The sequence below is a fragment of the Crinia signifera genome, chromosome 19, assembly GCF_055691185.1.
Source record: "Crinia signifera chromosome 19, ASM5569118v1, whole genome shotgun sequence".
Taxonomy (NCBI): domain Eukaryota; kingdom Metazoa; phylum Chordata; class Amphibia; order Anura; family Myobatrachidae; genus Crinia; species Crinia signifera.
In genome coordinates this window covers 35,583,399-35,600,316 of record NC_139226.1, presented here as the reverse complement: position 1 = coordinate 35,600,316, position 16,918 = coordinate 35,583,399, and the positions used below count along the sequence as shown (strand labels likewise).

The 16,918-nt window shown below is 44.6% G+C and overlaps 1 protein-coding gene across 1 annotated transcript in view; it reads left to right on the top strand.

Annotated features, from left to right (window-relative positions):
- Nucleotides 1-16,918, top strand: part of LOC146041519 (otogelin-like protein) — a 78,309-nt gene that overhangs the window by 44,854 nt on the left and 16,537 nt on the right. The window contains exons 42-54 of the mRNA XM_083161482.1: nt 421-464; nt 571-673; nt 1,604-1,620; nt 2,386-2,400; nt 3,817-3,825; nt 4,869-4,971; nt 6,019-6,068; nt 7,284-7,389; nt 7,623-7,718; nt 8,152-8,180; nt 10,563-10,595; nt 13,363-13,398; nt 14,899-14,934. Of these exons, the coding sequence (XP_083017608.1) occupies nt 421-464; nt 571-673; nt 1,604-1,620; nt 2,386-2,400; nt 3,817-3,825; nt 4,869-4,971; nt 6,019-6,068; nt 7,284-7,389; nt 7,623-7,718; nt 8,152-8,180; nt 10,563-10,595; nt 13,363-13,398; nt 14,899-14,934 (677 nt within the window). The remainder of the gene's footprint in view (nt 1-420; nt 465-570; nt 674-1,603; nt 1,621-2,385; nt 2,401-3,816; nt 3,826-4,868; nt 4,972-6,018; nt 6,069-7,283; nt 7,390-7,622; nt 7,719-8,151; nt 8,181-10,562; nt 10,596-13,362; nt 13,399-14,898; nt 14,935-16,918) is intronic.

The window sequence follows — 16,918 nt, the reverse complement described above, 5'->3', positions numbered from 1 at the left end:
GATGTGTAGTGCTACATCTGAGAGGCGTGTCATATAATGACTTACTGTACATCCATATGTAGATGAGCCCCAAAGCCGTTAGTAAGATCTACTTTACTTGTAGAAGAAATGACACTGATACGCGTTGGGGCTTGTCCATGTATTCTGTTTTACACTTGTTCCATATAAGTGGCCATGAGAAACCATATTCAAAATGCTTGTAGCCATAGATGCATAATGTGGGTTAGGTGAAATCAGGGAGATTGCTAGACTCTGCAGGGAGGTGGGGAGATCGCTACTAGTTCAGGGAGCCTCCTGCAAAATGCAGGAAGGGAGGCAACTTTGGTACTGTATAATGAAACCTGTAAAATGTAGAAGTCATTATCAGACAGTCTTCCAGTATCACTGCTTAATCATTTATTACTTGTGGTTTCTTGTTAGGCAAAATACAAACAACCACAGTTCCATCAGTAACCCAGACCCAGGTATGCAAATCCAATAATAAAAAAATAATTGAAAATTACAAGTAAAACACATGACACAACTGAAATGGTTATCTGCCCTAATACATTATGTGTGTATCTATCATAGGATGTATGCAAGAATGTTGTCTGCCCTAATATAATCTGTGCCGAAAATGAGAAATTGGTGCAAGTCCTTTCAGATGATCCATGCTGTAAACATGAAGAATGCAGTAAGTACATATTATATTGCTCAGGGCCGGATGGGACAAAGGCCGCTGTGCATGGAAGATGCCAGGTAGGCCGGCACACCTGTGAGGCCACCTGTCAGCCAAAAACTTTTTCTTTTAAATGTGTCCCTGCCCAGTATAGTGGCCCTGCCCCCTCACGTCCCCCACACAAACAACCTTTGCCCGTTCACAGTGCAGAGTACCCAACACTGCAAATACTAATTTAAGGCGGGTGCCCATCTATACCCATGTGCTTCCTCACACGAGTAGTGATGTACAGTATCAATCCCACCTATTTTGGTTAGTTCTGCATTGTCGACGCCCACTTGAGGCCACTTCTAATTTGTCCTATTAGTTCCCAATCGACCCCTGATCAGTGTTGCGCTGGGACATAAAGATCTAGGGTAAGTTCCAAGCCTAGATTGTGGCTAGCCTCCAGAGGGGGTGTTGCCAGCCAACACACAGGCTGATTGGCTAACTAGTACATCCATGTTCAGGGCCCATTGATAAAAATGAGTCCATGCATGATCAGTCATTAGATAAATAATAGCAATGCAATGTAGATAGCACAGTATAAAGAAAGTAGCATATGTATAATGTACAGTTCAAGTGCACAGTCTGAAAGCTGAGGATGGCCCGGGAAGGGTCCCCAAGCAGTCCGGCCCATTGAGGGTATTCTTGCCCTCCCCCTACTATAGCCCTGAGGGCCAGTGCATCCCTGTATGTAATTCAGATGTGTACAGCACATGTCAGAGCGTTGCAGGTACAGTAGCATAGAGAAAAGTGATCTGCTTTCTTACATACAGTACCGGTGTTGTGTCAAATTGTCCTGATTATACGGTAAATTGTTTGGCACTCACTAGCTAATGTCACATCTCCCCAAAATGTTATAATGTTCCATATAACAGTTTCTTTTCTTTTTCTTTTTTCCAGTCCCCCTCAGTACACAAGTAAGTTCCAATATTGTACTATTTATTATTAATAATAATAATAATAATAACAATAATAATATAATTTTATCACAGAGGGCCTGATTCATGTTGACTCGCTAAGCAGCATAAATGTGCTGCTTAGCGAGTGTGTAAATGCCGCCTGCCGGCACTGCGAACATTCACCCACCTTTGACAAACATACTGCTACATTTGCATGCATGTATGCGGGAGTTTAATCATTCCCTTCGACCATTGTGCACCAATTGTGCCACCCATTCTCAATCACAAGTCAGCCTAGACCGACTCTTATTTGAGAGTGCCTGGATGCTGACTGGGTAGCCCGTCAGCAACCAGGCAGATGTGTGTATAAAGAGCACTTACTGTGGACGGCAGCCTTTCGGCTCTAGCAGTCTTTGGCACACCTGCGTTCACATGTGGACACCCAGCGTTTTTGTGGGAATGTCCAGGAAATGTTGAGCCATGCTCCAGCCCCCTGCGCGCCCCCTGTCCACACCGCTGTGTGCGAACATCTCGGCGAGTGTAATGCTCGCTGAAGGCTGAGGGTCTGCACATGCGTATTTTTGCCTATACGCCTACGCAGACCCATTGCGAATCAGGCCCAGAGACTGAATAATTCAAAGTCTCTTGCAGTCTTTGTATGGGTTGTCTCTTCTTTCTTTCTTTTATTGATGAATAATCCATGTTGGAATGTATTTTATGACATTTAATACTTTGATTGTGACTTACTTTTATTTCTTTTTCTCCTTTCATTGTTTTTTACAGTCTCCACCTCTCACGGTATGTAACATTCCAACGCTCCTTATAAAATGATCAATTTTTGACTATATTTCTGAAGTTGCCTCAATGTTATGACCATTCGACTGTGGTTAGTTTATCATATATGCTAGCAGGGCACATAACTGTGTTCTTGGGGCAGCAGCATAAGACAATTTAGGGGCAGATGTACAAAGCCTTTCAGAGAGAGATAGGGCCCTATTCAGACCTGTGTGCACAGGTTCGAAAATCGGCCATTCTGCGATGAATTGTTGCTCCGCCCCACACCCACAAAATCCCACCTTGCGAACAGCTGCGCTCAGTTTTCAAATAGATGTGTACATTGGATGTACCCACCAGTGGCGAGTCGAAGGTTCCCCATCCCTGGTCTGGGACCTTCTGAGTAATAACTCATCCAAACCCAACTCCAGCATATGGCCAGATTCAGACCTGTTAGCAGAGCTACAATTTGCGCAAATCGACAACACCATGCTGCACTGCAGATGGGGCAGATGTAACATATGCAGAGAGAATTAGATTTGGGTGAGTTGTTTTTGTGCAGAGTAAATACTGTATTGAAAAAGTTGGGAGGTATGCAATATAGATTTCCGTTACACCCCACCCAAATCTAACTCTCTCTGTCCCTGTTACATCTGGCCCACCTGCATTGCAGCATAGTTTTGTCCGTTTGCATATATTGCAGCCTTGCTAACAGGTCTGAATGAGGCCCATAGAGTGCACAATATCAGGAGACATTAGTGCCAATAAAATAAGACAAATCCTAAACATAATAATGTGACTCGCTGGCCATTTTCTGATACTCTCACCTGTTTGTTTAGCCCAGGCATGTCCAAACTATGGCCCCCCAACTGTTGTGAAACTACACATCCCAGCATGCCTTGCCATAGATTTAGCATTCCCTAATAGCAAAACTGTGGCAAGGCATGATGGGACAAGTAGTTTCACAACTGGAGGGCCATCGTTTGGACATGCCTGACTTAGGGCCTTATTTTGGTTCATTCTTTCTGACAAAATCCTTCTTAGATGGGCAAAACCATGTGCACTGCAGGTGGGGCAGGTGTTACTTGTGCAGAGAGAATTAGATTTGGGTGGGGTTTTACTTCAAAGTGAGATCTATATTGCAGTGTAAAAATAAAGCAGTCAGTATTTTCCCTGCACAGAAACAAAATTACTCACCCAAATCTAATTCTCTCTGCACATGTTACATCTGCGCCCCCTGCAGTGCACATGGTTTTGTCCATCTAAGAAGGATTTTGTCAGAAAGAATGAACCAAAATAAGGCCCTTAGTCTGTCTTGACGTAGAGATAAAATGATAAATCTGTTCTTAATAACAAATGAACTAAGTACAGGATTTTGTTTACGACCTTGGATTTATACTTGTATACTGACTGTTTTATCCACTTTTTTATCTTTTACAGACGGCCCAGGTATGTGATATTCTCTGTCATCCATATAATGTAATGTATCACTTCTGTAACTCCGGATGCGCTGCTTGAATACGCTCCAAACCTTACAGCTCAGACGACATTGAGCTATGTATAACACGGTGACATCAGATATTAAGGGGGAAACATCTGAATGCAAGCAGGAATAATGACGCAGGGATGATGCCATCTGGATGAGGGCACAGGGATGGTAGTAGGGATGATGGCACAGGGATGGTGGAGCATAGATGATGGCACAGGGATGATGGGGCAGGGATAATGGCACAGGGGTGATGGCAAAGGGATGATGGGGCAGGGATGATAGCACAGGGATGATGGCACAGGGATGATGGGACAGGGATGATGGCAGAGGGATAATGGCACAGCGATGATGGCACAGGGATGATGGCACAGGGATGATGGCGCAGGGATGATGGCACAGGGATGATGGCACAGGGATAATGGCAGGAATGATGGCACAGATGTTGGCAGGGGCCTTTGCTACCGATGTTCTGGAAGCCGTCAGCCTTTGACCAGTGGCGCAGCCACATTATCATTACATCCCATGTGTGACTCTGCTGGGACCCGGGATCTGTCTGTGTCTGGGATAATTACGGCGCTGACTCGCTGCCATAGAAGTATACTGAGCACGCCAGCCTATGCTTCAAAAGTGATAAAAAGGAGAGTGATAAACAGCCAGCCAATCAGCTCCTACCTGCCATGTCACAGACTGTGTTAGTCTGTGACTATATGGATACTGATTGGCTGGCTGTTTATCACTCTTCATTTTATCACTTTTGAAGCTTAGAGAATCTGGTCCCAGATCCTTTGTTGAAAGGAGTTTAACAGCATTAATGGTACATTGGGATAACTGACAAAACAGCATAGAAATCCTGTGATAGAGCTATCATGTATCTGCCGGTCCCCGAGCTGCCATCTTTGTTCTGCATATTGGATAATAGTCACAATGGGAAACGTGTGTCAGCCGTAGGTACAGCCGGTAATGGGTAATGGGTAATTCTCTGTCTACCTCTTCACTCCTCCAGCCCTGTCAGTACGTCACCTGTGCTGTAGTCACTTGCTTGCCTGGAGAAACGCTCATTGTCAAAACAAACCCCGAGGATCCTTGCTGTGCCTTGAAGGAATGCGGTAGGTAGAACACAAGCCGCCATTGTTTGGTAGAACGTCTCACACTTACTGTATCTATCAGCACCTACCCAATTCCATGTGACTTTTATGAGCGGCCCATACATTTTATGTATTCAATGGGAGGCCATAATTCCGTGAACCAGAGCCATTGGGAATGCATGGGAACTGCAACAGAGTTCCACAATCTCTCAGGGCCAGATTAATAATGGGGATCATGGAGTTGCAGCTCCAGGCCTCTACATAAAAATAGGCCCATCACCTAGGGTTACCACCTCATCCCTATAATTCTGGACACATATTATTTACACAGGTTCTGTGGCTGGCTGACTTCAAGCCACAGAACCTGTGTAATTAATATGTGTCTGGAATTATAGGGATGAGGTGGTAACCCTACGGAATCACCATAAGAGCATGATGATCACCAGACAGACACCAGCTGATCAAATGGTTGGCCATGAATCCTAAGTAGTACAATTGCATAGCTAAATGCCGATGACATGCACCGGGACAGTATTGATTAACGGAATATCTCGGAACCCCTTGCTGGTTCCGATACACTGCTACGGCATGTCTAATGTTTTGTTTTTGATTTTTTTAAATGGAGAGCTTTGCCCCCACTTACATCCTGGTAGGCTCTGAGTAGCCTGAGATCGGAGCTTTAGCAGCAGTCGTCATGGAGATGAGCAGATGATAGCTACCGTTGTCAGCTGCTACCATCGGCAGTGCAGGCATTGACTATGGGGGTCGGGAAGTAGCAGGCTAATAATCAGTAGATGGGCACTGTAGTTTAGGAGTCACAAAGGCATAAACTCCTTACAGAAGGGGAGATGTAGCTAAGCGTCGAGAGATAAAATGCAGATATTGTCCACGGCAACCATCCACTTCTAACTGTCATTTCATAGACTGTTCCAGATAAATGATTGGGGGGGAGTTGATTGGTTGCTAATTTGGGCAAGCTCTCGCTCAAAGGTTTGATACATATCCCCTAGAGTATTTTGAACAGTGAAGCCAATTATTAATATCATTATTATTATATTTTATTCACAGAGCCTCCTGTACCACCAACATCTTCTCCTATATGGACCACAACACAAGAAGTAAGGACCATTTAGAATTGCTTTGCTTTTTGCGTTGGTTGAGCCGGGGAGGGAGGGCCGGGGGCGGACAGGGGCGGAAACGGGACTGAACCATGGGAACGCCCAGTGTTTTATGGGTGTCCCCATGAAAAGGCCTGGCGTTAGCATGGCGGGGTGATGTCTGCCGTGTTTGGGTGGCTGACGTCACATGACTACGTGTTCACCATCCCCTCCCACCTAGCAGTGCGGTGGGGGGGGCATGGGTCAGCGGAGGGGGCACGGGGTAAGCAGATGTCAGCTGCCCGCCTGCTTCCCACACAGGGCGCTAGCAGATCAGAGACACTATAGAGGTGCTGGAGAAATCATTAGATGGCCGACTGCGAATGGATGATTAGTTATTGGTTATTTGTAACCAATTCTGGGGCAGATGTATTAAGCTTTAACAAGAGATAAATCCAAGGGTGGTAAGAAGAGATAAACGTCCAGCCAATCACCTGCCAACTGCTATGTCACAGGCTGTGTTTGAAAAAAGTCAGTAAGGAGCTGATTGGCTGGACATTTTTTCTGAACTTATCACCCTTGGAGGCTTAATCACTCTTGTTAAAGCTTAATACATCTGCCCCTCAGTTCTTTTTCTGCCTGTGTGCAGCTTCTGTGCAGCCACCAACCCCCCCCCCCCACACACACACACACACACACAGTATCACATGTTGAACCGTGCTAGAATCTACTGTTCATGCAGGTCTCTGATTGATTGTGCGCTACCAATGCCAGACACGTAGGTATTAATGTGTATGGGCGCATGATATGCAATGTGGGCCCCATATGTACTGCGCATACCCTAATTAGTTATACGCCTAGGGTTGTGCTGTGGATGTACCCTTTTACTGATTATATTGCACCTTTGAACCATCGTTACACATAAACACTTGATATACTGTGGGGTATTGTACATGGGTGCCGGACGGCTCTCCGACAGTCATTACTCCGACGTCGGAATCCCGACTGCTCCCTCGTAGGGGTCCACGACCCCCATAGAGGGAAAATAAAATAGGTGGCCGCAAGGGGCTTCATTGCGCTCCCCCCACTGTGCAGTCAGGATTCCGACGTTGGAGAAATGACTGTCGGAATCCCGACTGTCACACCGACCACACCACACCCATTGTACATTTGCTTATGAAGTACAGTAGTTGTAATTAAAAAAAGGTAAAATGTATTTTTTTCTATATTTTTTAGAAAAAGTGCCAACACGTTGTGTGCCATATTCCTACATGTGAATTGACAGGTGCTACACCAGTCGAAGTTCAAGGAAATGATCCTTGCTGTCCATCTTATGAATGTGGTAAGGAATTGCAGGGCAAGCAAATTGGGAATATTCATTGCTGGGAGAGATAACATAATGGTTTGAGTAATGGGCATAATGTGGCTGGTGGGAGTAGAGCAGAAGTACTGTTGCAAGTAACTGCACCTGGGCAACACCATGCTGCACTGCAGGTGGGCAGATGTAACAGGTGCAGCAGATTTAAATGGGGATTTATGTCACAAGTATTACAGAAATTGTCTGTTTTATTTCAGAATGCGGACTATGCGCCCCGAAACCACACTGCGATGGAGATACACCGACTATGAGCATTGATCCATTCACACAGTGTTGTCCAGTATACACTTGCCGTTAGTATTATTTTTATTATTATTATGGTTCTACAATGCCTTATTATAGAGGGGAATCACTCGCCAGCATCAGCACTGATTCTTTTTGTGGGCATAAACCATGAAACAGTTATGGCCGCCTCTGGCCAATAGGAATCCGGGGGGGGTGGGGGGTGGCGGGCTTAAAACTATAATGATTTATACTGCTTCCCAGGCGTGTGCTTTCTGAACAGCAAAAACTCTTCTCATAAGAACTCCAAAAAGTTCTTGAGCTCATCGTGAAAATGTCAGTCAACTATTTAGGAGTGACATTCTACCAGTATTTTTCCTTTCATCAGCCGAATACACCCGTTACATACGGCCCCATTATTGCAGTTGTTAACACTATCAAATTAAATACATTTGTCTGTGGAACTTATATTTATTTCATTTGTACTTTTTATTTTTTTTCCAGCTCCTAATAATAAACCTACCAAGCCAACAGTAAGTTTATGTTCTATAACTGTTTAGTGCAACGAGGTGTATGAACATTGTAATGTGTACTGAAGCAATATTCAGCCTACATCGACCTACAAGGTGTTAGTTCCTAGGGGGTTTATTCTGATTCACTCGGAAAGACATACTCACTCTCTAATGGACAACACCATATGCACCGCAGGTGGGGCAGATGAGACATGTGCAGAGAGAGTTAGATTTGGGTGGGGTGTACTTCAAACTGATATCTGTATTGCAGTGTAAAATTAAAGAAGCCAGTATTTACCCTGCACAGAAACAATAAAACACTCAAATCTAAAGCCCTGTACACACACATCGATTTGCTTTCGATTCGAATGTAAAGCCCTGTACACACGCTTAAGATTTGATGTTAGATTCGATTTTCTATTAGATCTGGCATTAGATCATCCCATTCGATTTGGCATTAGATCTGTACTTTTGCATTAGATATCGAATTCGATATCTAATTAGATATACATTCATGGTACATTGTACACATTCGATTTACTAGATCGAATTCTATATTTCCTTGGCTGCACAGTAGATTTTCTGTTCGATTTTGTGAAAACAGGAGCGTGTATCGAATCGAATGCAGATCGAAAGTGACACAAAAACCAATTCGATTTCGTTTAGGATTCGATTTGATTTTTCTTCTATAGGCAAAATCGAATCGAAATTCGGGAAAAATCGATGCATGTGTACAGGGCTTAACTCTCTCTGCACATGTTACATCAGCCCCATCTGCAGTGCACATGGGTTTGTCCATTAGAGAGTGATTGTGCCTTTCCGAGTGAATCAGAATAACCCCCCTACTGAACTGATATTTTCGTGCGATTTGGATGAATGAAAAGCATCTAAATCGCATGTGATTGACAGCAGATGTGATGCTCGGCTCTGTGCTCATCGCACCGGAGCCTGTGAGTTGCGACAGCTGCAGATGCGATCTGTTGGATCGCATCTGAGCCGGGAAGGCTTGGCTGGGATTTCATGCGATTTATCGTATGCGAAAGGACCGCATATGATATATCGCATGCAAGCCTTCCTCCTGGGTTGGTCCTGTCAGACCTGTTATTGCTTGCTTGTACAGTATTTTATTTGGTGGTCTTTGGGGGTAAGTGTATCAAGCCTCGGAGAGAGATAAAGTGAAGAAGTTGCCCAAATCAACCAATCAGCTTCTGTCCATTATCTAGCACAGGGGCTGATGTATTAATCCTAGAGATAAAGTGGAGAAAAAGAGGAGATAAAATGAAAGGAGATAATGCACCAGCCAATGAACTGTGTTTGAATATGACAGTTGGGAGTTTATTGGCTGCTGCGTTATCTCCTTCCACTTTATCTCCACTTTATCTCTTCACCAGGTTTAATACGTTTCCTCCAGCGGAAATAGCAGCCAAGATTGAATACCCCCCCGTGCCGTGTCATGGACTTGAACCTTAGTGTTAGGGACCCACAGATGATGTCACCTGGGGCATGCGGTCATTCGGTCGACAGTCAAAAGGTCAACACATGTAAAAGTTCGACATTCGTTAGTTCAACAAGGTCAAACAGTCGACACAAGCAAAAGGTTGACATGGAAAAAGGTCAACATTCATTTTTCATTCTTTTTTTTAAACTGACTTGTTCATTCTTTACCATCCCAATGGCATAGACATAGAGGGAATATCTAACAGTGTGCCGAGCTCAGCCAGGCATCGCGCTGAAGCGCCAGGCGAGGGGGCATGGTACAATAATGTGGTGTCAACATTGACGCCAAAAAAAACATGAAAAACTCAAGTTGATATTTTTCAACGTCGACCTTTTCCAAGTCATCATTTTCGACCTAAGTGAAGTGGACATTTTTCGCGTGTTGACCTCCTGCTTGTGGTTGAGTGGTTGAACAATCAACTATTGAACTAAACACTGGATCCACATCCGTCCCCTGGTCGCAGTTGGTGGGCCCATATCAATTTGCCCAATGTCTTCCGCTAAAAATGCCAGCACCGCTCGCAGCGACTGTTCTGTTAGTATAAATAAATACAAATACGGCCGAGTCCGTTCATTTAGTCAAATATTGCACCCAAAGATAGAACAGTCCCTGAGAGCGGCGCAGGCATTTTTAGCGGATATTTTGAAGATCTCTCACAGCAGCGTTGGCCCTCAAAGGGTTAAATACATTACTATCATCTATATATATGTCTAGTGTCCGTGCGGCTCCGAAACACTGCCATCTGTTGGCAGCTAGTGAAACAACATCCACTAGCTTTGGAAGCATTTGCTTCGAGCGGGCTACACATATGTGCCTAACTTTATCATCCTTGTGGCTTAGATCTAGCACTTTCTAGATTTTATTTTCCATAGACTGATATAACATTGTCTTTTATTTCATTTCAGTATCCTACCGAGCCCACTACATCAACTCCATCTGTAAGTTTTAAAGTCAGACTAGCAACCGGCTTTAGTTTAGACGTGGAAAGTTACAATTTATAAAGTCTATGAATGTACAGTATATAACTAAATATAACTGTAAAGCCGTGTTTCATGGCTTCAGCAATAACAGCACAGTATTATTTATTTATTTTATTATTTATTTACAGTGTCTTATACAGCACAGCAGATTCCGTTAGTGTCTTTTACAGCGCAGCAGATACAGTTACAGTGTCTTATATAGCGCAGCAGATTCCGTTAGTGTCTTATATAGCGCAGCAGATTCCGTTACAGCGTCTTATATAGCGCAGCAGATACCGTTACAGTGTCTTATATAGCGCAGCAGATTCCGTTACAGCGTCTTATATAGCGCAGCAGATTCCGTTACAGCGTCTTATATACCGCAGCAGATTCCGTTAGTGTCTTATATAGCGCAGCAGATACCGTTACAGTGTCTTATATAGCGCAGCAGATTCCGTTACAGTGTCTTATATAGTGCAGCAGATTCCGCTACAGTGTCTTATATAGCGCAGCAGATTCCGTTACAGTGTCTTATATATCGCAGCAGATTCCGTTAGTGTCTTATATAGCGCAGCAGATACAGTTACAGTGTCTTATATAGCGCAGCAGATTCCGTTAGTGTCTTATACAGCGCAGCAGATACAGTTACAGTGTCTTATATAGCGCAGCAGATTCCGTTAGTGTCTTATATAGCGCAGCAGATACAGTTACAGTGTCTTATATAGCGCAGCAGATTCCGTTAGTGTCTTATACAGCGCAGCAGATACAGTTACAGTGTCTTATATAGCGCAGCAGATTCCGTTAGTGTCTTATACAGCACAGCAGATTCCGTTAGTGTCTTATACAGCGCAGCAGATTCCGTTATCGTGTCTTATACAGCGCAGCAGATACAGTTACAGTGTCTTATATAGCGCAGCAGATTCCGTTAGTGTCTTATATAGCGCAGCAGATACAGTTACAGTGTCTAATATAGCGCAGCAGATTCCGTTAGTGTCTTATACAGCGCAGCAGATTCCGTTACAGTGTCTTATACAGCACAGCAGATTCCGTTAGTGTCTTATATAGCGCAGCAGATACAGTTACAGTGTCTTATATAGCGCAGCAGATTCCGTTACAGCATCTTATATAGCGCAGCAGATTCCGTTAGTGTCTTATATAGCGCAGCAGATTCCGTTACAGGTTGTTATATAGCACAGCAGATACAGTTACAGTGTCTTATATAGCGCAGCAGATTCCGTAAGTGTCTTATATAGCGCAGCAGATACAGTTACAGTGTCTTATATAGCGCAGCAGATTCCGTTACAGTGTCTTATATAGCGCAGCAGATTCCGTTACAGTTTCTTATATAGCGCAGCAGATTCCGTTACAGGTTGTTATATAGCGCAGCAGATTCTGTTAGTGTCTTATATAGCGCAGCAGATTCCGTTACAGTGTCTTATATAGCGCAGGAGGTTCCGTTACAGCATCTTATATAGCACAGCAGATTCTGTTAGTGTCTTATACAGCGCAGCAGATACAGTTACAGTGTCTTATATAGCGCAGCAGATTCCGTTACAGTTTCTTATATAGCGCAGCAGATTCCGTTACAGGTTGTTATATAGTGCAGCAGATTCTGTTAGTGTCTTATATAGCGCAGCAGATTCCGTTACAGTGTCTTATATAGCGCAGCAGATTCCGTTACAGTGTCTTATATAGCGCCGCAGATTCAGTTACAGAGTCTTATATAGCGCAGGAGATTCTGTTACAGTGTCTTATATAGCGCAGCAGATTCAGTTACAGAGTCTTATATAGCGCAGGAGATTCTGTTACAGTGTCTTATATAGCGCAGCAGATTCCGTTACAGTTACTTATATAGCGCAGCAGATTCCGTTACAGTGTCTTATACAGCGCAGCAGATACCGTTAGTGTCTTATACAGCGCAGCAGATACAGTTACAGTGTCTTATACAGCGCAGCAGATTCCGTTACAGTGTCTTATACAGCGCAGCAGATACAGTTACAGTGTCTTATACAGCGCAGCAGATTCCGTTAGTGTCTTATACAGCGCAGCAGATACAGTTACAGTGTCTTATATAGCGCAGCAGATTCCGTTAGTGTCTTATATAGCGCAGCAGATTCCGTTACAGTGTCTTATATAGCGCAGCAGATACAGTTACAGTTTCTTATATAGCGCAGCAGATTCCGTTGCGCTTTACAATAGTAGACAGTGATAAAATAAACTGGGTAACAACAGACAGACTTGGGGGTTAGAGGGCCCTGCTGCAAGCTTACAGTATTTACAAAATATTGATGTTTGCGGCATCACATATAGGATGGTAATTTGTAGGCAGTATTGGACTGTGGCATGAAAGGACTACTGGAAGCAATACTGCAGGGTCACCCATTAGAGAGCACGTAACCAGCAGACAACATAAATACTACAGTACCTGAGCCTATGTTAACCCAGCCTCTACATTTGATTGGGAGGAGGGTGGTAACTGACTCTCTAATGAGTAACGATGTAGAATACAATAGCACAGTCTAGAACCTGACACTAGAGGAGGGGTTGGTCTCCAACTGTCCATTGTAAGAATAGAAAAGGGGGCATGCCCCCTTTTCTGAATTTGTACCAGTTTTTGCTCTTCAGTTGTTGGAGTTATATATAGACCAGGTCAGCCTGACTTTCTTGTCCTTGTGGGTTAGATACAGCACTTCTTATATTTTATTTTGCATATACTGATAGACCATTATCTTCTGTTTATTTTCAGATCCCTGGCACCGACTCCACTACACTGCCTCCTCCTGTAAGTTAGAAAGTCCTGCTAGAACCTGGATTTATATATATATATATATATATATATATATATATATATATATATATATATATATATATATACATATACAAAGAAGAGGTGGCATTAATGTAAAAAATAACAATGTTTTGAGCCAATATAATATGCATACCTCCTAACCACATTTGGCTGCTGGGGTTGGGCTCTTCGTAACGGAGCCACCGAAAATATGGTGTGGCCTCACCAATAGGAGCATTCCTCAATAGGAATGATGGCTAGCGCTCTGTAAGCTTTTGGCCACGCCCCCAACCCCTCTGTCTCCCGGGAATAGACAATGTGCGCGTGCTAAGCAAAGCAGCCAGTGCAGTGACTTGGGGACTCCCAACTAACCCCCTACCACGGGACATTGCTGCCCATGGGTGGGATAGCAGACAGACCCCCCCCCCTCCCAAAAAAATAAAATAAAAACACTGTCCCAAGAAAATCAGGACAGTTGGGACTGGAGGTATGGACAGTAGTGGTGACACACTTGGTGTTTGGAGGACAGTGATGTTAGTGTATGGGACTGTAAAATGACCATTGATGTTTGTAGATTGCAGATATTGTAGATTAGGTGCCTGATTCAAAAGTGGGCACAGGGATCTAATAGGACACAACCAGACAATGGCCAGATTCTCTTAGCTTCAAAAGTGATAAAATAGAGAGTGATAAACAACCAGCCAATCAGCTCCTACCTGACATTTTTCAAACACTGTCTGTGACATGGCAGGTAGGAGCTGATTGGCTGGCTGTTTATCACTCTTAATTTTATCACTTTTGAAGCTTAGTGAATCTGGCCCGATGTATTTACGCAATGATGTTTGGCACACCCTTATGATGAAATGCCAGGGCCGGAACGCAGCCCCAGTCCGTCCATGCCGGTGGTAAGTCATTTTACACACCGTTGTGGCTTAGCATCTCAGTAGGAAACATGTTGCTTGCGGCGTTACCATAAAGTTACGGCTGCAACTTAGTCCAGCTCCGAACAGTGATCTACGTGGCAGGACCGAGTGGAAGCAGTGTAGATTATACTGAAACATTCATTTTAATTAGGGACTAAGGACCTTATTCTAGTTCACTCTTTCTGACAAAATCCTTCTTAGATGGACACAACCATGTGCACTGCAGGGGGGCAGATGTAAAATGTGCAGAGAGAATTAGATTTGGGTGAGTTATTTTGTTTCTGTGCAGGGTAAATACTGGCTGCATTATTTTTACACTGCAATATAGATCTCACTTTGAAGTAAAACCCCACCCAAATCTAATTCTCTCTGCACAAGTAACATCTACCCCACCTGCAGTGCATATGGTTTTGTCCATCTAAGAAGGATTTTGTCAGAAAGAGTGAACTAGAATAAGGCCCTAATTATATACATACAGGTCTGATTGACTTTCTTGTCCTTGTGGGTTAAATATAGCATTTCCTATATTTTATTTTGCATATATTGACCATTATCTTCTATTTATATTCAGATTCCTAGTCCCGGAACTACTACAGTATCTGCTTCTGTAAGTTATAAAGTCCTCCTAGCAAGTAGCAAACATGTTTTAATTTAGAGATGGAGAATTACGCAATATAAGGGATAAGTAATGCGGGTGTGGTATAATACACAGACAGTCGGGATTCCGACAGTCATTACTCAGACGTCGGAATCCCGACTGCACAGTGGGGGGAGCGCAATGAAGCCCCTTGCATGCGCTGCGGTCACAGTGGCGAGCTGAGCTCGCCACCTATTTTATTCTCCCTCTATGGGGGTCGTGGACCCCCACGAGGGAGCAGTCGGGATTCCGACGTTGGAGTAATGACTGTCGGAATCCCGACTGTCGGGGAGCCGTCCGGCACCCAAGTAATGCTGTATATCCATATTATTAGAATTTAAGGTACTTGTTTCCTAGCACGGCCACATATCTTATGGATCGTGTACCTTTAGTTAAGGTACACGATCCATAAGATGGACCCGATTTCCTTTGAAATCAGGTCCATTTGGCCGGCTAGGACAAAATATCGGGGGCATCGCGTCGGTCGGGACCGTTAACAATGGTCCCGACGCGACCGACGCGATGCCCGCGATTTCCCCATAGGGTTCAATGTTAAAAAATATTTGAACATTGAAATCGTGTCGGGAAAGTTAAAATATCGGGGGCATCGCGTCGGTCGGGACCATTAACATAGGTCCCGACGTGATGCCCCCGATTTTTACATAGGCTTCAATGTTAAAAGATTTTTTAACATTGAAATCCTGAAAAAATTTGAAAAATGTGAAATGGGCCAATATGACCCATTTCACATTTTAGATGTCCCCGTCGTCACCCCACGATAGACGCCAACCCGAAGCGTGGCGAGCGCCGCGAGCCCGCGAGGGGCGGCGGTGCGCGTCCTCCGACCTTTTCATTCCCCTACTATCCACGTCGGCGTGGAGTTGAGAATAGAATAGTGTGGCGAGCGCAGCGAGCCACCGAGCCCGAAGCGTGGCGAGCGCAGCGAGCCCCGCGAGGGGCCGCGGATACCTTCACAGTTATACGCGTCCCCTCGCGGGCTTCACAGGTGTCCGTGGCGACGCGGACACCTGTGAAGTCCGCGAAGGGACGCGTTTACCTGTGAAGGTATCCGCGTCCCCTCGCGGGGCTCGCTGCGCTCGCCACGCTTCGGGCTCGGTGGCTCGCTGCGCTCGCCACACTTTCTATTCTCAACTCCACGCCGACGTGGATAGTAGGGGAATGAAAAGGTCGGAGGACGCGCACCGCCGCCCCTCGCGGGCTCACTGCGCTCGCCACGCTTCGGGTTGGCGTCTATCGTGGGGTGGGGTGTACGCCGTGACATTTGGGAGGGTTGGGAATATTTTACATTGAATCCAATGTAAAATCGGGTCCCAGGGACCCGATTTACATTTAATAAAAAAAAAAAAATCGGGTCCAAAATCGGTCGGTCGCGACGATCGCATCGCATGCGACCAAATCGCATGCGATGCGATCGACCCGATTTTTCCGACATGACCACCCCGATGTAAATCGGTGTGGCCGTGCTAGGAAACAAGTACCGAATTTAATTCTTAAAGCCATTTTTTACTTCTTGGACAAAAGTCGTTAGTACCTGTGGGAGTTTGACGTTTGTGGTATAGTCTAGAGCTGGGGTAGCCAACTCCAGTCCTCGAGAGCTACCAACAGTTAATGTTTTCCAGATCTCCTCACAGAATCACAAGTGAAGTAATTAGCTCCACCTGTGGATCTTTTAAAATGTGTCAGTCAGTAATAAGTGCACCTGTGCCCCAGCCAGGTGATATAAAAATCGTGAAATGTTGGTAGCTCTCGAGGACTGGAGTTGGCTAGCACTGGTCTAGAGACTCTATGTGATGGTAATGTGCATGCTGTAAATGATCATTGATGTTTGTAGATTGCAGAAATTCAGCACCCCCATAGGTTATTATGGAGGATACAAAGCTGCCAATGTATCAGCAAGCATCGCAGAGAGTCTCAGTTAGCAGTAGGCCATTTT